The sequence below is a fragment of the Pseudorca crassidens genome, chromosome 11 (assembly GCF_039906515.1).
Source record: "Pseudorca crassidens isolate mPseCra1 chromosome 11, mPseCra1.hap1, whole genome shotgun sequence".
NCBI lineage: Eukaryota > Metazoa > Chordata > Mammalia > Artiodactyla > Delphinidae > Pseudorca > Pseudorca crassidens.
In genome coordinates this window covers 3,163,377-3,180,207 of record NC_090306.1, presented here as the reverse complement: position 1 = coordinate 3,180,207, position 16,831 = coordinate 3,163,377, and the positions used below count along the sequence as shown (strand labels likewise).

Below are 16,831 nucleotides of genomic sequence, written 5' to 3'. Positions count from 1 at the left end.
CTCAACCACTGTGCCACCAGGGAAGCCCAGAAGACAGTTTTAATGGTACATAAACCAAGGCTTGTGCAGTTTCCAGGGTTCTACAGATGTGCAGTTATGGTTTGGGTTTTTTTTTTCGCTATGTTTCCAATTCTTGGAATCCTACAGAAGCATCCAGAGGGGAGGGAATCTCAGGCATGCTTTTTGTCTGTCTCCATTTTTGCAGATGAGCAAAGAGGCTCAACTTGCCTAAGGTCACATGAACCTCAGGGCAGTTTGGATTTGTTCAAGAGGTCATCTCACATTCCAGGCAGGTCATCTTTCCATTTAAGTTCTGACCCTTGGTTTCCTCATCTGTAATATGGGGCAATACCTTTTTTGTAGGATAGTTACAAGATTAAGATTAAGTTAATCTGTGTGAGGCTGGGCTTACATCAGAAGTGCTCAGTGAGGGTTAGCTATTATCATGGGCTGCAGGGGCAAGTCTAATCCTGAAGTACCAAAGAGACCCAGACACAAACCCTAAGCCCAGGGCTATGATGTGAACCCAGCAGAGAGCAAGCAGTGGCACTGGGAGAAAAGAACACCCAAATTTTAGTCCTGGCTCTAGCACCAGCCATGCTGTACGACTTGAACTTTTTCCACAGAAATTCATCTTCCAGTGAAGTATAGAGAAATTTCTTCTGGAAGGAACTGTACAGGCATGTGGTGGGCAGGCTAACCGTATCACCGAGCAGAAAGGACTAGACAGCCCCCACAGACGAGGGAGAAGGGCAGACACAGGCTCTGGCCGGCAGTCAAGACCATCCGAGGCTCAGCGTGATTCACTCACGCCCCTTGGCTTCTCTCCCAGGGCCCCAGAATGCTATAGAAGCCAGGGGTCAAAGCGCGGTGAGGAAAAAGCATAAGCTTGTCCCCACTAAGGCCAAGGCGCAAGCTGGACAGTGGGCCTGAGGGGCTGCTGGTGCTGCCGGGCTTGACGACTGTTCTTCCCTCTTCCCTTGTGTAAAGGGCAACAGGCGTGGGTCACACCAGGGGTCTCACTGTTAGGAAACCAAGACAGCTTGAACTTGCCACTGGATCGGTTGGGCAGAAGTAGACAAATATAACCTCAAAGCAAGCTCAGCCGCTTGGTCCCAATGTAGTTTAGATGTTTACATATCTTCCTCTTCCCAAGTGCCAGGGAAGAAAAACCTGCCAGGCTGCTGGGGGGTGGAGTGTGGGGGACCCACGGGCAGGCTTTGAGCACAGGCCCCGCTACAGCCCGTGTGGTGCGCAGGAGGCCCTGCTCGGGGTGGGCGACTCTCTTAGTTCTGCCCCCTGGTGTAGCCGCCCACGCCCCCCACTCCGAGGCCAAACACAAAGGGCTGCCCAACACCCAGGTTTTATTGTTTCCACTTTATTGCTCAAGCACAGAACTTGAGGCGAGCCTGTACCTTCAGCAAGTGCAGGGAAGAGGCTGAGGGGGTGGGACACGCCTGGCTGAGGAGGGACACTGACGGGAGGGGGCACAGGGGTGGTCACCACACCAGCCACACCACCTGGGGCGAGGAAAGGAGAGAGTAACGGGCACAGCAGTGCTTCCCATGCCCCTAGCACCCACATCCGCGAGGAGGAACTGGGGGGGAAGGGGCTGTCCAGGGGTCCCCCCTCCACCCCGCCTTCTCATCAGACCTCACATCCCTACCGCATGCCCCCTTCTACCACCTGAAAGACAGAGAAGACAGAGGAAGCAAAATAAATAACGTTCTCGTGAGTGTGTGTGTGGAGGGACATTCGTTCACGTGGAATGGGGGAAGGGAAGGGGGTGACACCACCTAAAATGACCCCCCCGACCTCAATCCCCCAGCCTGCTCCTTTCCCCCTTCCCCCAAAGCCACCATCGAACCCGATAGAAAAATAAAGGTCTAATTCACTCAAAGTTCTTCAGTTTTTACAAAACTAACAGGGTGGAGGAGGGTAGGGAGGAGGGGGCAGGCAGCCGGGAGCAGGGCTGGGCGGGGCTAAGCTTCCGCCTCCACCTGAGGCTGGCCCCCTGCCATATCGTTCTTCTGCTCGTCCTTCATCTCCATGTCAGCGGGCTGGTTTCCCGCAGCCGTGGCCTTGGCCTGCGAGAAGGGAGAGGGGGAAGGGGGTGAATTCCAGTTCTCATTTGCCCCCTGACGGTAAAGGTGACTCTTACCCACATCCCCACTCTCACCTGCCTGCACCCAAGTGATCACCTAGCACACACTGACACCAGGTGTCGTCTGTACCCAGAAATACTCGTGCCCAAGTTAATAAAAAAATACTAACTGCTAACAGAATTATAGGGACACAGCAATTCCCTTTCCATGTACGACTTAAAGATACACCTGCTCATGTACAAAATTAATGAATTTACTTGATGGCAACACTGTATAAAAGTCTACTTGTCCACAGCAGCTACTACCATATGTGCCTACTGAACACTTTAAATACAGATGGTTCAAAACAATTTAAGTATAAAATACACATTGGATTTTGAAGGCTTAATCTGAAAAAAATGCAATTAAAAAGATTACACGTTGCAATATTCAGATACCTTGGGTGAATGAAATATTAAAATTAATTTCACCTATTTTATTTTTTTTAAAACACAGCTATTAGAAAATTTTAAATTCCAAATATAATTTGCATTCTATTTCTATTAGTGCAGGTTTAGAACACTGGGAGACTAAGAGCTAGGGACCTGGGTAAGGAAGATACGGTGCATCCACACAGTGGAAGACTGCGTGAGCCTAAGAGCGAACGTGAAGCTCCTTCACACGCTGATGTAAAATAAGCTTCCAGGTATGAAGAGAGCACGACGCACAAAGCGGCAGGCAGAGCCCGCTGCCTGTCGCCAGGGATCACTGTCTGTCCCGCCAGCACACTGGGTGGGGGAGGGAGCCTTTCCACTACACCTGTGCAGTCTGAATTTAACCATGTACGTGTGTTACCTATTTAAACCTCAGTTTCTGAAACCTGAGTTTTAAACAGGCAGAGAACGTAGGCTGGAAAGACCATCAGAGTAGCCAACTCCTGACACAGGGGGCCAGACGGGGTGGGGAGGAGACCCGGGCTGCTGCTCCAGGCTTCCAGGGTCGGCACAGGCCCAAAGGGCCCGCCCGGGCTGTGCTGGGGACGAAGGGATGCCTCTGTCCCTGTCCCCCCTAACCGCTCCCGTCCCCAGCCTCACCTTGCTCTCCTCCCCAGCCAGCCTCTCAAACATGTTGGCGTAGAGCTTCTTCTCCCGCTCGAGCTGCTTGCGGATCCGCTGCTGGCAGATAGCCAGCTGGGCCTTGGCTGCTTTATTGCTGGGGTAGAGCTGCAGGAGCTTCTGGAAATCAGCCCGTGCCAAGTCAAAGTCGTTCACCGCCAGGTGGGCCTCTCCCCGGCGGAAAAGGCCCTTCTCGTTGTTGCTGTCCAGTTCCAGGGCCTGAGACACAGGGAGCACACAGCAGCAAGACCTCAGATCCTGCAGCTTCTCTGGCCAGCACTGGTTCCCGAGGCAGCCCTCAGCGGGATGAGGCCCCACCCCAGGAAGAACGAGCCTTGGGCACCACACGGAAAGGACCAAGGGCTAGGAAGGCACCTCGTTTAGTCCAAGAGACAGACAGGGAAGACAGGTCTTTAGATGAAAGAGAAGAACCTGTGACATTTCCACGCTCTTTTTTTTTTTTTGGCCGTGCCATGTGGCTTAGTCCCCCGATCAGGGATGGAACCTGTGCCCCCTGCAGCGGAAGCACAGTCTTAACCATTGGACCGCCAGGGAAGTCCATCTCTTTAGACTAAAGTGGGTGCATAGGAGGGAGAGGCAAAGAGCCGGGGAGGAGAGAACACGGAGCCAGTCCTTCCATCCAGTGTTTCTGCCCACCGCTGCGCCACTGCCTCCGACCACTAAGGCCAAACCACTTGCTTCCCACAGCCCTGCCTCTGGGCCCAGCACCTGAGAGCCCCACGGCTCCGTCCTGCTACCTCTGCCCTAGTCACTGCGGGCAAGTTCCAGACACGCCGGCAGCTCGCCCAAGCCTGCCCGTGAACACTGCCCTCGCTCTCTCACCTTATTGCAGTTCTCAATGGCAGCTGAGAAGGCTTGCAGCTTCAGGTGACACATGGCCAGGTTGAGGTGGGAGGCCAGCCGAAGGGCCTGCGCCTTCTGTGCGTCCTCGTTAGAGAAACTCGACTCGAATTCCAGCCAGGACACAATCTTCTTGTACTGCAGCAGAGCCTGCTTGTACTTGCCTTCCTGGAACGGGAGGGAGGCTCAGGCACCCGGCACAGCTTCGGTGGCCCCCAGCTGTCGTACCCTGTGGACACCGGTGGCCCACAGGCGTGAGAAAGCCCCGCCCCGCCCAACCCCTACCGCCGGCCTGACCAGGCGGCTTGGGTCCACTTGGGGACAGGTCCTCGGGAGCGTGCTCAGGGCCACGCGGCAGGCTCACCTTGAAGTACATGGTGCCCCGCTCCTTCACTATAGTGCTCTGCTCCAGCTTCTCCTCTGAACTCATCTCCCAGGACTCCTTGGCCTGCCGTACCCCAAGGGAGAAACAAAGTTGTCAGCCACCCCAGGGAGTCACGTCCAGGGTGGGATCTGACTTCAGGGTAGGGAAGACCTTGAACAAACTCACCTTCTCAAAACTCTTGAGCTGTACTTCATACTTCAGCTCAGCATTTGGTGGGATCTGGAACTTTTCCTTCCCAACGCTGCCAAAAGCATAGCTGTGGGGCAGGAAAACGCTAGGTCATCTCGGCAGCACTTAACCTGCTCCACACTGAAAGGGCTTCCTGTTTCCTGCAAAGTACCTCCTCATCGCTTCGGTCTTGGTTCAGATGTTTCCTGCTTGGCAAAACCTTCCCTGACCCCTTCACACAATTCCTTGGGCTCTCACTTAGCATGTTACAAATCTTTCTAATAACTCACATGACACACAGGCACGATTACTAATTTAAATGGTAGCCCACAGAGCAATGAGTCACTAGAAGGTGGCAACAGTGTCTCTGAATAACTAAGGATTTTCAGCACTGTGTCTGGCACACAGTAGGTGTGTTTCAGTAAATACAGTTAATGACTGAATGAACAGAAGATGAAAATCTTGATGTCACTAGAAAAGGGAAGCTGTAGCAGCACGACTGAAAACATCAGGTTTGGATTCAAGGAGATCGTGATGGCGTGCGTGCAGGGTGCCCAGAGCCCAGTGACCGCACGCAGGGGAGGCGCACAAAGGGCCGGTTACACAACTCAGTGTGGACGAGTAGATCTGACCTTGGCCCACCCACCTGCTCTACAGACTGCCACACCTGGGCCAAAGTGTACCTCACCTGGGCCTGAGATACACGATGGAATGTTCTCCTTTTTCCATGCGCTGAATGGCTTTCTCCAGCCCACAAGGCAGATCCACGCTCTCCCCCTCGCCGACCTCAAAGCGGAGCTCCCGGCGGTCAAAGATCTGGTCCTTGTAGTACCCTTCCAGCGCAACTGGCGTGAAAGCAGGCAGGAGACTGAGGAAGGATGCCGCCACAGCCGCCCCCATTGCCTCGTCACTTCCTGCTCCCCAAACGCCCTTCGGCCTTCTCACACGTGCAGGAGTGTCAGGAGGATGTGGTTCAGCCCCTCGCTTCACAGAGGAGGGCACTACAAGGACAGGCGACCCGGGGCGTGCACACCAGAACCCGACCGAAACCCCCCCTGCCCCGCCTCACCCTCCACGAGGGCGCCGTCGTTGGGCTTGGCGTGGCCTTCCCCCCGAGCCCGGATTCTCCTGATGATCCCGCCGTCTTCTTCGTCCGTCAGGTCCTCTCCCTTGAACTCAAACAACTCCACCTGTGGGACAGGGTGCAAGGGGTCACAGCTCCTCTCTCGCTCGGAAGAGTCCCTAGTAAATGCCAGAGCAGGTCTGACCACGAGGGCAGCGACAGCGGGAGTGGCCCAAGTGGCAGTTCTGCGAGGTTCCCGGGAGCTGCCCTGGCTCAGCTTAGGCAGACGCGGGCAGGCCGCAGGGCTTCACTCCACCTCAGGAGATCACTCTGTGCGCTCGCTACTCCCGTAACAGTGTGCTCTCCAGACAGCCCCAACCCAGCTACTGGACAAGCTCGGCCCGACGGGCGTCAGCAGCCACCCAACGCCTCTCACCAGCCTTCCCAACGTTCTCCCGGCATCCACGCGGTGGGGCTCAACCACCTTCAAGTGTGAACACTGTCACGTTCCAGCTCCTCGGCAAAGGTTCTCCTCCCCGCCCCACGCAGCAGGCATCTCTCCCCTCCTATCATCCCCCGCCCCACACAGCGGGCATCTCTCCCCTCCTATCGTCCCCCGACCCACGCGGCGGGCGTCTCTCCCCTCCTATCATCCCCCGCCCCACACAGCGGGCATCTCTCCCCTCCTATCGTCCCCCGACCCACGCGGCGGGCGTCTCTCCCCTCCTATCGTCCCCCGACCCACGCGGCGGGCGTCTCTCCCCTCCTATCGTCCCCCGACCCACGCGGCGGGCGTCTCTCCCCTCCTATCGTCCCCCGACCCACGCGGCGGGCGTCTCTCCCCTCCTATCGTCCCCCGACCCACGCGGCGGGCGTCTCTCCCCTCCTATCATCTCCCGACCCACGCGGCGGGCATCTCTCCCCTCCTTTCATCTCCGGAGCTCCGGAGCTCCGATATTCTCTGCTGTCAGTCACCACTCTATGTAGATAATGACCTCCTGATTCCTTTCAGTTAGGACCCATCGCCTCTGGGCACCGCCCCAGAGATAAACAGGCCTCAAGCCCTCACCCTGCTGCTTCAAGGCTGAAAAGGGGTGCGTGGCTACCTCTTCCCACCTGAGCCCTCATCACTGACCACTTTCTGGCAGCAGCAGGTTACATGCATGGCAAAGCTAGCCGCTCTCTCCATTCCTCCCCTTCCCCCGAGGGCAGGCCCTCAGCCTTCGCTACATTGTCTCCGAGAGGCAGGAAGCGCTGGAGGGCAGCCAGGCCCTGGGCTGAGACAAGGCTGGCTCTTTGCCTTGCTCTCTGTGGCCACTCACCTCGAACACAAGCGTGGCGTTGGGAGGGATCTTGGGAGGGCTGCCCGCCGAACCGTAGGCGTATTCTGGCTTGCAGGTGATGTGGCACACTTCCCCCACCTTCATGGTCGCTACAGCAATATCCCAAGCCTTGATGACCTCCCCTGTAGGTACAGAAAACAAATAGATCGAGACTCCTCTGGTGGCGTAGTGGTTAAGAATCCGTCTGCCAATGCAGGGGACACGGGTTCGAGCCCTGGTCCAGGAAGATCCCACATGTCGCGGAGCAACTAAGCCCGTGTACCACAATTACTGAGCCTGCGCTCTAGAGCCCACGAGACACAACTACTGAGCCCACGTGCCACAACTACTGAAGCCTGTGCTTTGCAACAAGAGAAGCCACCACAACGAGAAGCACACACACCCCAACGAAGAGTAGCCCCCGCTCGCCGCAACTAGAGAAATCCCGTGCGCAGCAACAAAGACCCAACACGATGAAAAATAAATAAATAAATAAATTAAAAAAAAAGGAAGAAAGAAAAGAAAACAAACAGGTTCTCCTTGGCAGGGATCTGACTCTGAGTTCAAACAGTGGCCTCAGAGACTTACTGTCCCCTGCCCAAGGGGAAGCTGGACACTCTTTAGAAATGGGACCCGGAAGGTAGAAAACCTGCTTGCAGACCACTTTAAAAAAAAAAAACAAAAACAAACCACTCAACTCTGGAACAAAGGGGTTCAAGAAAACAAGGCAGTCCATCCTTGAAGAGGAAGCAAGGCGTTCAGAGGTGATCAGGGGAATGAGAGAGAAAAATCAATACAGTTCCAGGACCTCCCTGGTGGCGCAGTGGTTAAGACTCGGCGCTCCCAATTCAGGGGGCCTGGGTTCGATCCCTGGTCCTCGAACTAGATCCCACATGCATGTCGCAACTAAGAGTTTGCATGCCACAACTAAGGAGCCGGTGAGCTGCAACTAAGGAGCCTGCCTGCCACAACTAAGATCTGACGCAACAAGGAAATAAATAAAAATTTAAAAAAATCAACATAGTTTCAGGACAGTGGAAACAAAAAAAAAGAAAAAATTAAGATTGTAACAAAGCCTTCCTTTTTGAACTCCTGAGAATACTGTTTCTGCTTGTGACAGCTCACACACCCCGATCCCACCAGCCCGCTAACCATGCCCACCTTTCCCCAGGTCGAAGGAGAATCTGTCCTCGCGGTCCAGGCTGGAGTCAAACTTGGTGCCATCCATCAGCCAGCCCGTGTAGTGGACAGAGACTCGGTCCCCGATCATGGGCATCTCCGTGCCTGTGCCCTCTCGCTTGATGACCTGGAGGAAGGGGAGAAGGTGAGCACCTGGGCATGGACGCAGAGGCACCACGACTACCCGCACGCCTCTGACCAGAACGTAAACAGACTCTTCTGCCTCCTTGTAAGTAACTCGACGAGCCCATCATCAAATGACTGCTGTGGAGCTTGGTCAGAACCAACTGACCTCCCTGTCTTCCACTACGACGTGACTCGGTGTGAAACACTGGAGATAAAACAACACCTGAGTTCAAGTTTTTGCCGTATGCCCTTGTACAAGTCACTTTCACTCTCCAGACCTTACTTGTAAAGTAGTAACCACAATCCCTATCAGAGCTGTTACAGGACTAAACCGGTGAAAGACTGAATAACTATCAGCAGCAAAGGGAAAAGTATTTATGCTACGTTTCCTCATTCTTCCTAAACATCAGTCATCAGCTCAGGATCTAGTTTAGAGAGAAAAGAGAAATATGAATAACGAAAAGAACAGGAGCAGTCCGGGAGAGGTAAAAAAGCAATCAGCAGGTCACAGGTGAGCCCGGGCGCGCAACCAGGCCCTAAGCTCTGACTTGGGAATTGAGCATTCGTGACTAGCAGGCTACTGAAGTCCTTGGTTTCGGGGCTAGAGCATTGCCCAGGAACTTCTAAGACTCTTGCTTCTCTTCTTCACCATTTATAAAATTTGGTGGCTCTGTGGGCTCCCTGGTACGTGTGTGGTCACCCTCTAAGGGAAAGCTTCCACGATGGAATGGATGTGGACTTAAATAGCAATAGAAAAGGAAAGGGGAAGGAATGGAGAATCAAAGAGAAAGAGTCTCCCGGGAAGCCGCGTCCCCACTGGGAGAACAGCCAGGTGCGTTCTGCACCAGCTAAGAGCGCCCCGAGGTCTCGAGCTCGCCCAGGGCACACGCGCACGTGGGGCTGAGCAGTGGGAAGCCAGGAGGGGAGACGCTGGGTGAGGACTCGGCACGAATCCGGGCTAGGATTTCGCTATCCTGGACAGCGCAGAAGCAGCTCCGAACCGCGGCCGGCTGTCCTGACGTGGGTCAAGATGCCCCGCTGCCTGGGTCCCAGATCCCTCCCCTGGCTCCTTGGGCGGTAACACGGTTTCGGGCGCCCAAGCAAAGCACCTCCTCCCAGCCCCGCACCCCGCGCTCAGGAAGGCCCGGGGAGGGGGGGTGAACTACAGGTCCCGGCATGCAGCGGGGCGGGGGGGAGGGGGACAGCATGGCCGAGCGGGTGACCTAGCCGGGTCCCAGCCTTTAGAAAAGGGGTGACGAGAAGGCGGAGGGCGCCGGGTCCGCGCGCCAAGTCGCACAAAGGCCGGCAGGCCAGGAAATAACTCCTAGGACCCGCTTCGCGTCCTGGCTAATGTTTAACTGCCAGGGTCGGCGAGCTCCGCACCCCCGAGGCGCAGGCGGCCGGGGGGGCTCCCCGGTGGCGGTGGCGGCGGCGGCAGGGAAGGAGCCGGCCGCGAGGTCCCGGGTCGCAGAGAGGGGTGGTGCACGCCGCCCGGCCCCCCGCAGCTCACGCGCCCGCCCCCCCGGCGCGCCCCTCCCCGCGCACGCGGCGGCCGGAGCAGGCGCTGCGCTCCCGGGCCTGGGGGACTGGGGAGCACTCAGCCCAGACCTCCTCCTTCCGAGCGTGTGGCCGCCCTCCCGCCCCGAACCGGTGGCCCGACCAGCAAGGCGGTGCGCCCGGCCACGGCTGCAGGCCGCGGTCAACGGCCGGCCGGGAGGCTGCAGAGGCGGCCGTCCCAGCCCCGAGCCCCGGCCGGCTACTGAAGCGCGGCGGCGACGGGCTCTCGGCGCCCCCCGCCGTCCCGGGGCGCCCCCGCCCCTTACCTTAAGCACTCCCTCATCCTGCTTGGGACTGATGTCCACCCCCTCGAGGGGCAGCGGCGCCGACTGCGCTCCGCTCTCTGCAGCCTTCGTCTCCTCTGCGGTCATCGTGCCGTTCCTCGGGCAGCGGGCGCCAGTCAGTGCGCGGCTGTGCGGGCGGCCGGCCGTGGCTCGCGCACCTCTGCTCCGGCGCGGGCGGGCGCAGGAGGTGGGTCGTGGGCGGCCGGGGGAGCGATTGGTCCCACCGCCGCGGAGGGAGGGGCTGGGAGGAGCCGGGCGGCCGCGAAGGACGTGGGGGGGAGAACTTTCTAGAGACGGCGGCCGGTTCGGGCTCTGGCGCTCAGGGCGCTCCTGCGAAAGGTGGTTTCTGGTTCGTTCCTCCCGCCGGCCGCCTGGCCCCGCCCCGGTCCTGGGACCCTCGGACTCCCGGGCCAGCCCTCGCTCCCGCGGCGCGCTCTCCCGGCCTCCCCCACCCCCCCGTCCCCCCGGTCTAACCGGATTCTTCCAGATCCTTCTCGATCCTCCGCAGCGTCCGACGCCGCGCCGCCGGACGTGGGCGCCGCGCGTGCGTCTCCCCGGCCCGAGACGCGGGCGGCCGGCCTCCCCGCCTGGCTGGGCGCGCGAGCTGAACGCAGAGCGAGCGGAGAGCGTTACCCGGGCGCGCAGGGCCGGGGAGGCGACCGGGTGTCCCCGGAGCGGGGCCGGCGTGCGCCTGGGGCTCGGCGAAGTGCTGCGAGCTGCCCGTTTGCAGGAAATGGCCCGCGTGGTAAAGGGGCCTTCCCCGACAATAATAAAACTGAAAACCTAAAAACTGTTTCAGCTCACGAAGGAAGCCATTCCACCTTACTGAAAGCCCATGGGAAGAAATATTTTCTTAATACTGGGTTCCAGGTGATTCTGGACTTCCTGTGGCAAGCGCGTCTGCGCGGTGGGCCAACGCACCGCAGCGCCTAGATACCCAAACAATAGCCTTTTGACAAAAAGGTCCGTGTAGGGAGCGTCTTGATTTTGCTTTAGCGCTTAACCCCATCATGGCATAGCTCCTGAGGCGTGGTATCAAATAGTTATCGGCTGCGTGAATTTGTATTCCAATAATAATAGAAACTTTTTTTGGAGCCCTCGCTCTGTGCTTGGCGCCGTGCTGTGTGCTATGCAAACTGTCCTGTTTAGGTAGGCAACCAAAAGGGCTATTGCAGATGAAATTTTAATACCATAACGTAACTGGGAATTTCATCGTAGTCTTTTCTGTTGGAACTCGGCTGGAAAGGGATGCAGGAGAAAACTGTTTCTTGCAGTGATTTACAGCAAATGTGTTTACCCTTGACTAAGTCTCGTTGGCTGACTGGGGATACCCTCAGAGGACATGGGGGGTTGACTCAGTAGAGGCTGTCTATTTCTTTTCTACACTGTCCTTAGTAGGGTGAAAAGTACCAGTGCCAAGGCCTTCCAAAACGCCAGGGGACAGGGATGGTGGGTAAGGTGCTGGCTTGTTGCCTTGGCAGTTATGTTGCTGTTGGCTCCTGCACCTGCGTTTGGCTGGTCTCCGTGTGTGTGCTGGTTTCTTTTGATGCTGGGGCCATTGGGTATTGTCTGACAGAACAAGTTGGGATAGGAAAGGAAAGTTCCCTTTGGAGTAATGCTTTTCTGCGTCTTTTTCTTCGTTGGAAGCAAACAGTGTAGGTATGTCTTTCAGTCTGTCATCACATATTAATTGAGCACTGAAGGTGTGCCTGCTTTTGCACGAACGCATGCTGACAGTAGAAAGAGCATATGCTTCAGAGTAAGCAAGGAATTGGGTCGCCCACGTGGTAACCGATTTGGGGCAGGTTATGGGGATGGTAACATCTATCAATGAGGGTAGTTGTGATGGTTACAAAGAGGGAATGTATGTCAGGTATCTAGGCCAGTGCCCACCTTCAAACGGGTGGTTGGTAAATAATGGTCATTATTCTAATGCGGTGAGTGTGTATGGTGAGATAGGGACAATGTGCTAAGAATACAGAGGTCTGTAAGAGGGGAAAACCCTGTGGAGGGGAAAGGGGAAGGACCAGAGGGAAAGGTTTCCAGGGAGGAAGTGCTGTGCTCATTCAGTCAATGAGTGGTTGAGGGGCTGGGAGATGGAAGGGGGTGGGGAGGGGGCAGTAGGCACTGGGTTCTTGGATCCTAGAGCAGGACCTTATTGTTTCTAGAATTTTTTTCTAGTTATTTATGTTATATTTTTCAGATTGTAAAACTTACAGTCAATATAGAAAGTATACACAGGTGTTTTGTTCTTTCCCTCCTCTTCCTCCTGCCTTTCCCAGCCCGTTTAAATTAGTATTCCCATTAAAGATGTTTAACAACGTACAGTAAGCCCCCTACATACGAACGAGTTCTGTTCTGAGAGCACATTTGTAAGTCCAGTTTGTTCGTAAGTCCAACCAAGTTAGCCTAGGTACCCAACTAACACAATCGGCTATATAGTACTGTACTGTGATCGGTTTATAATACTTTTCACACAATACATAAAAAACAAACACAAAAAAATAAAACATTTTTAATCTTATGGTACAGTACCTTGAAAAGTACAGTAGTCCAGCACGACTGCTGGCACATGGGCTGGCACTGAGTGAACAGGCAGGAAGAGTTACTGACTGGAGGAGGGAGAGGAGGTGGGAGATGGTAGAGCTGAAGGGTCGCCAGCAACAGGAGACGGAGGAAGCTGCAGTTTCACTCACGGCTGGCTGACGTTGGGGGACTGCACCTTCACAGATTGAAGGCTCGTGTGTAGGGGCCTTACTGTAATTCTTTTCAGTGGTATCATCAGTCATTCACAATCCTCCCGGAACTCCCCCTTTGCTAGAGGAAGACAGCACCCCCCCCATCATCCACCTTACTCTGTAGATGACGCGTGCTGTGGTTAGTTTTGTTATTGGCAGAATGAGCCTGCGGGAACTCACGTGGTACATCTCCCTAACGCCAGGCCCATCCCTCAGACAGGAAGACCCTTTTTTTTAATTTTTGGCTGTATTGGGTCTCTGTTGCTGCACGTGGGCTTTCTCTAGTTGCGGTGAGCAGGGACTACTTTTCGTTGTGGTGCACAGGCTTCTCATTGCTGTGGCTTCTCTTGTTGCAGCACGCAAGCTCAGTAGTTGTGGCTCGCGGGCTCTAGAGCGCAGGCTCAGTAGGTGTGGCACATGGGCTTAGTTGTCCCAAGGCACATGGGATCTTCCTGGACCAGGGATCGAACCCATGTACCCTGCATTGGCAGGCGGATTCTTAACTTCTGTGCCACCAGGGACGTTCCCAGGACCCTTGGTTTTAAACCCCTTGTTTTTAAAGGTGCTGTTTTGACCTTCTTAGACTGACAATCTTCTTAAACATTAAAATAATTATGTAATACTCAATTCAAGAGAATGTGAGATGAGTATGTATGTGTGTATATACATGCACATACACATGTTATGTAACACAGCAGCATAATGAACTCTGGGAATATACCACCCAACCTAAGAATTAGAACATCACCAATATGATGAGTGTAAAAATGTCACACCAGAAATGTTAAGGACACTCATCATTTCTTGCTACTTTTGGTGTCTGTGGACTGAGAAAACAAACTATACTACTGACCAAAACAGCTACTACACGTTTCATAAAACATTTATTTACTTATTTATTTTAGAGATTACAGCTCCATTTTCATGCATTTGAAAAACAGTAGACCGCTATGTGGGGTCTGCACATAGTGGAGACTTGAAGCTTCATCACTGAACACACCATGGGTCACCGGGTGAGTTTTCCTCACCTCTGAGATGGGAATCATGATAGTGTCTATGTCACAGGATTAAATTATAAATTATTATGTGTGAAGTACTTAACGCAGTGCATCGCACATAGCAAGCAGATGAGCGGTAATGAGTGTGTGTGCCGTGTTTTAGTTGCTCAGCCTGTTGATTGCTGGAGTATGGAAACGGAAGACTCCACAGTTCCCAGCGCTCAGGTTGCAAGCTACTGAGTGGTCTGGACAGGGGTTTGAGCCAGTGTTTCCAGAGTAGTGCTTCTTCCTGATGTTAAATCACATCTGTATTTTTTTCTCTTTAACGCTCAATGATGAACCTGACTATCTAATATACTAGCTCTGATATCTTGTCATTCCAGCAAGTCTGGGAGCCTTGTGAAGGTAAAGACTTGGTCTTAATATTTCCTTGGGCTCCACTGTTATCTGAGCTCCGTGGGGTGAGGAGGTTGGGATATTTGGTGGTTGTCCTGCTGAAAGAAAGTCGTTTTTCCCTTCTTTTAAAAAATAAAGTCTAATTTCCAGCTTCAGACTAATATATATTTTTGTTTTGCTCCTCGGGGCAATAAAAAGTAGCCCCAGTCTTCATCCTTCTGCGTTTGTGGATGAACTGAAATTCGGATTTGGCCTCATTCATGGGAGGGTCCAGTAGCCAATCGCCTATTTCAGCATTGTTTTCAGCCTCCCCAAACTTGTGTGTGATCAGAGATCACATGTTTGTCCGGGTCATCATATCTAATTAGCATAACTAGAAGTAGGATTGCCTTTTGGGAAAAATCTTGCCCTGCATCATCCTCAGTGGAGAGCAAATGTGTATTTAATATGGTAAATAAATCGTGCTCTGCAGTGACCTCAGGAACAACCCAGCAGCTCTTACTACTGAGACATTAAGAAATTATTGTTCCTTCAGTATAATATCAAACTTCTGTTAAGTGGTCTGCTGATATTTGTAAACGATTAAATTGTAATAATAATAAAAAAAAACTTGTATGAAAGTTCAGATTTACTCTTGTATCCCAGAAGTCCCTTCTGAGTTGGTAACATCAAGCTTTAGTCAAATATTGACTTTAACATTTACCGTTTCAGCATTTAGCCAAAACGTGTACTTAGAGCACCTCTGAGTTTACCCCTTCCCGTGGGCCCTGCAGGTGGGTTGCTCAGCAGCCCTTCTCTCCAGATCAGTCTCCTCCAGGGGAACTATTCTGGTATTTCCTTGGGCTGACTGCCTCAGCTTTAATTTCCTCCTGGGTTTCTGGAAGCCCTAGCCAGGGTGGGAGTACTCATCCAGATTCCTGCACAGACCAGACAGAGAGAGTCTCACACACCTTCGTGGAGGGGTAAGGGGTGTCTATTTTTCTTAAAGGGGCTCTGGATTTGCCACGGGCTTCACTGGTCAAGCACTTGACCTCTCAGCTATCCCCTTCCTTTCCCGTGGAGAACAGCCCTCAGCCCCTGTCCTCAAGATGTGCGCCCACTGATGCTTGTCGCCATTACTTCCTGTAAGTGGCCAGTTGGTGCAAAGCTGTTTATTGAGTGGGTCGGGAGGCTTTGAGCCACGGAGTGGGTGGCGGCTGCTGGGGCCATAGGGCATGGGCCGACGTGCTTTCGCCGCAGGCTCTCGGTCCCTTGGGGTCCTGGGGCCGAGAGTCGGGAGCGCACCCGCGCTGGGTACTGAACTCAGGACTGTAGGGCAGTACTGCACTTGCCCTCGGTGACAGCCCTCCCTGTGGCTTCGGATTTGTTCCCAGAGCAGGTGCTGAGTTGAGTGGGCAAGGCCGCCTGCGCGCTGGCGAGGGTCGCCGGGCTCAGGCCCGGGCTGTGGGCGCGGCTGCCCCGAACTCCTGCCCCAGGGACGCGACCGCAGGCGGCTCTCGGCCCTGGACGGAGGGACGGGGGACTCAGGGACGGAGCTCGGTCTCATCAGCCGGAGCGGGGCCTGCGCCTGAGGCTTCTCTGGGGGCTCGGGGCTGGGTCGCCGAGGGCCTTGTGCGCGCCCCGGCCTCCGTGCCCGCTGGTGCCCTCTGGGGGCCCCGGAGCGGCTGCCTGGCACGCGAGAGGGGCTCAGTAGACTCGGGAAGAGGACAATTCCGGAAGGACAGTGGCCCGCCCAAGGCCCCGCCCCGGCGAGGTGGCCAGCGAGGCACGCTCCCCGGCGGCCGGTCTTCGGAGAACTCGTGTGACCGGGTCACCCGCCCCGAGCGCAGGACACCTTCCCGGCCGGCGGGGAGAGCGCGTGCCCGCGGGGGACGCGCAGCCAGGCGCACACCCGGTTCTCGGCAGCAGGGCCTGCTTTTCCGCCCAACTCTTTGCACCTTAGTTTTTGCTTGTACCTGTGTCATTGGGATAATATCAGCGGCCGGCTCTTTGGGAGCTTTTATACGTACTGCTCTCGGTGTTCACCCCCCGTCCCCTCCCACCCCCTCCCCGCTTCTCGCCTTCTCCGCCCCCTGGAATCCGGCGTATGGGCACGTGACCTGATGTTTGAACCGCGATTTTGGTTAAGACCGAGCTTGATCAAACGTACCGGGTTCATTTTTATCTACGAAGAAGAGGCATATTGATTGAGCACCTGCGAGGGCGCCGGGTCAGCCCGAGGGACTGTGGGTGCGTCGTCTGTGAGGCTGTCGTAGCCCCTTATGGCATAGACACGGAGAAGTGAGAGCAAAGGAGAGACTGCGGCTGTCGGTCTGCTTCAAAGTGCAGGGCGGTCGGGTGTGTGGCGGGGAAAGTGTTCTGGGAAGGCCTCACAGAGACCCAGAGCTTGAGGAAGCTCTTGAAAATGGATAATATCTTATTTGTTTATTTTTTAAAAAGATATAACATCACGAGTGAAATAATGTCACTTGCAGCAACATGGATGGACCTAGAGATTATCATACTAAGTGAGGTAAGTCAGACAGAGACAAATATATGATATCACATATGTGGAA

At 54.9% G+C, this 16,831-nt stretch overlaps 2 protein-coding genes across 2 annotated transcripts in view; one reads left to right on the top strand and one right to left on the bottom strand.

Moving 5' to 3' along the window:
• Window positions 1-16,831, top strand: part of DDX11 (DEAD/H-box helicase 11) — a 93,233-nt gene that overhangs the window by 5,134 nt on the left and 71,268 nt on the right. The gene's annotated exons all lie outside the window — the stretch shown is intronic.
• On the bottom strand, window positions 1,891-10,506 carry FKBP4 (FKBP prolyl isomerase 4). Its single transcript, XM_067756127.1, has 10 exons — window positions 10,127-10,506; window positions 8,160-8,304; window positions 6,999-7,141; window positions 5,683-5,803; window positions 5,302-5,458; window positions 4,611-4,701; window positions 4,425-4,508; window positions 4,043-4,228; window positions 3,179-3,418; window positions 1,891-2,087 (listed from the first exon to the last, which is right to left on the bottom strand). Exons 1-10 carry the CDS (start codon window positions 10,229-10,231, stop codon window positions 1,983-1,985), a joined length of 1,377 nt encoding a protein of 458 aa, XP_067612228.1. The 5' UTR covers window positions 10,232-10,506; the 3' UTR covers window positions 1,891-1,982.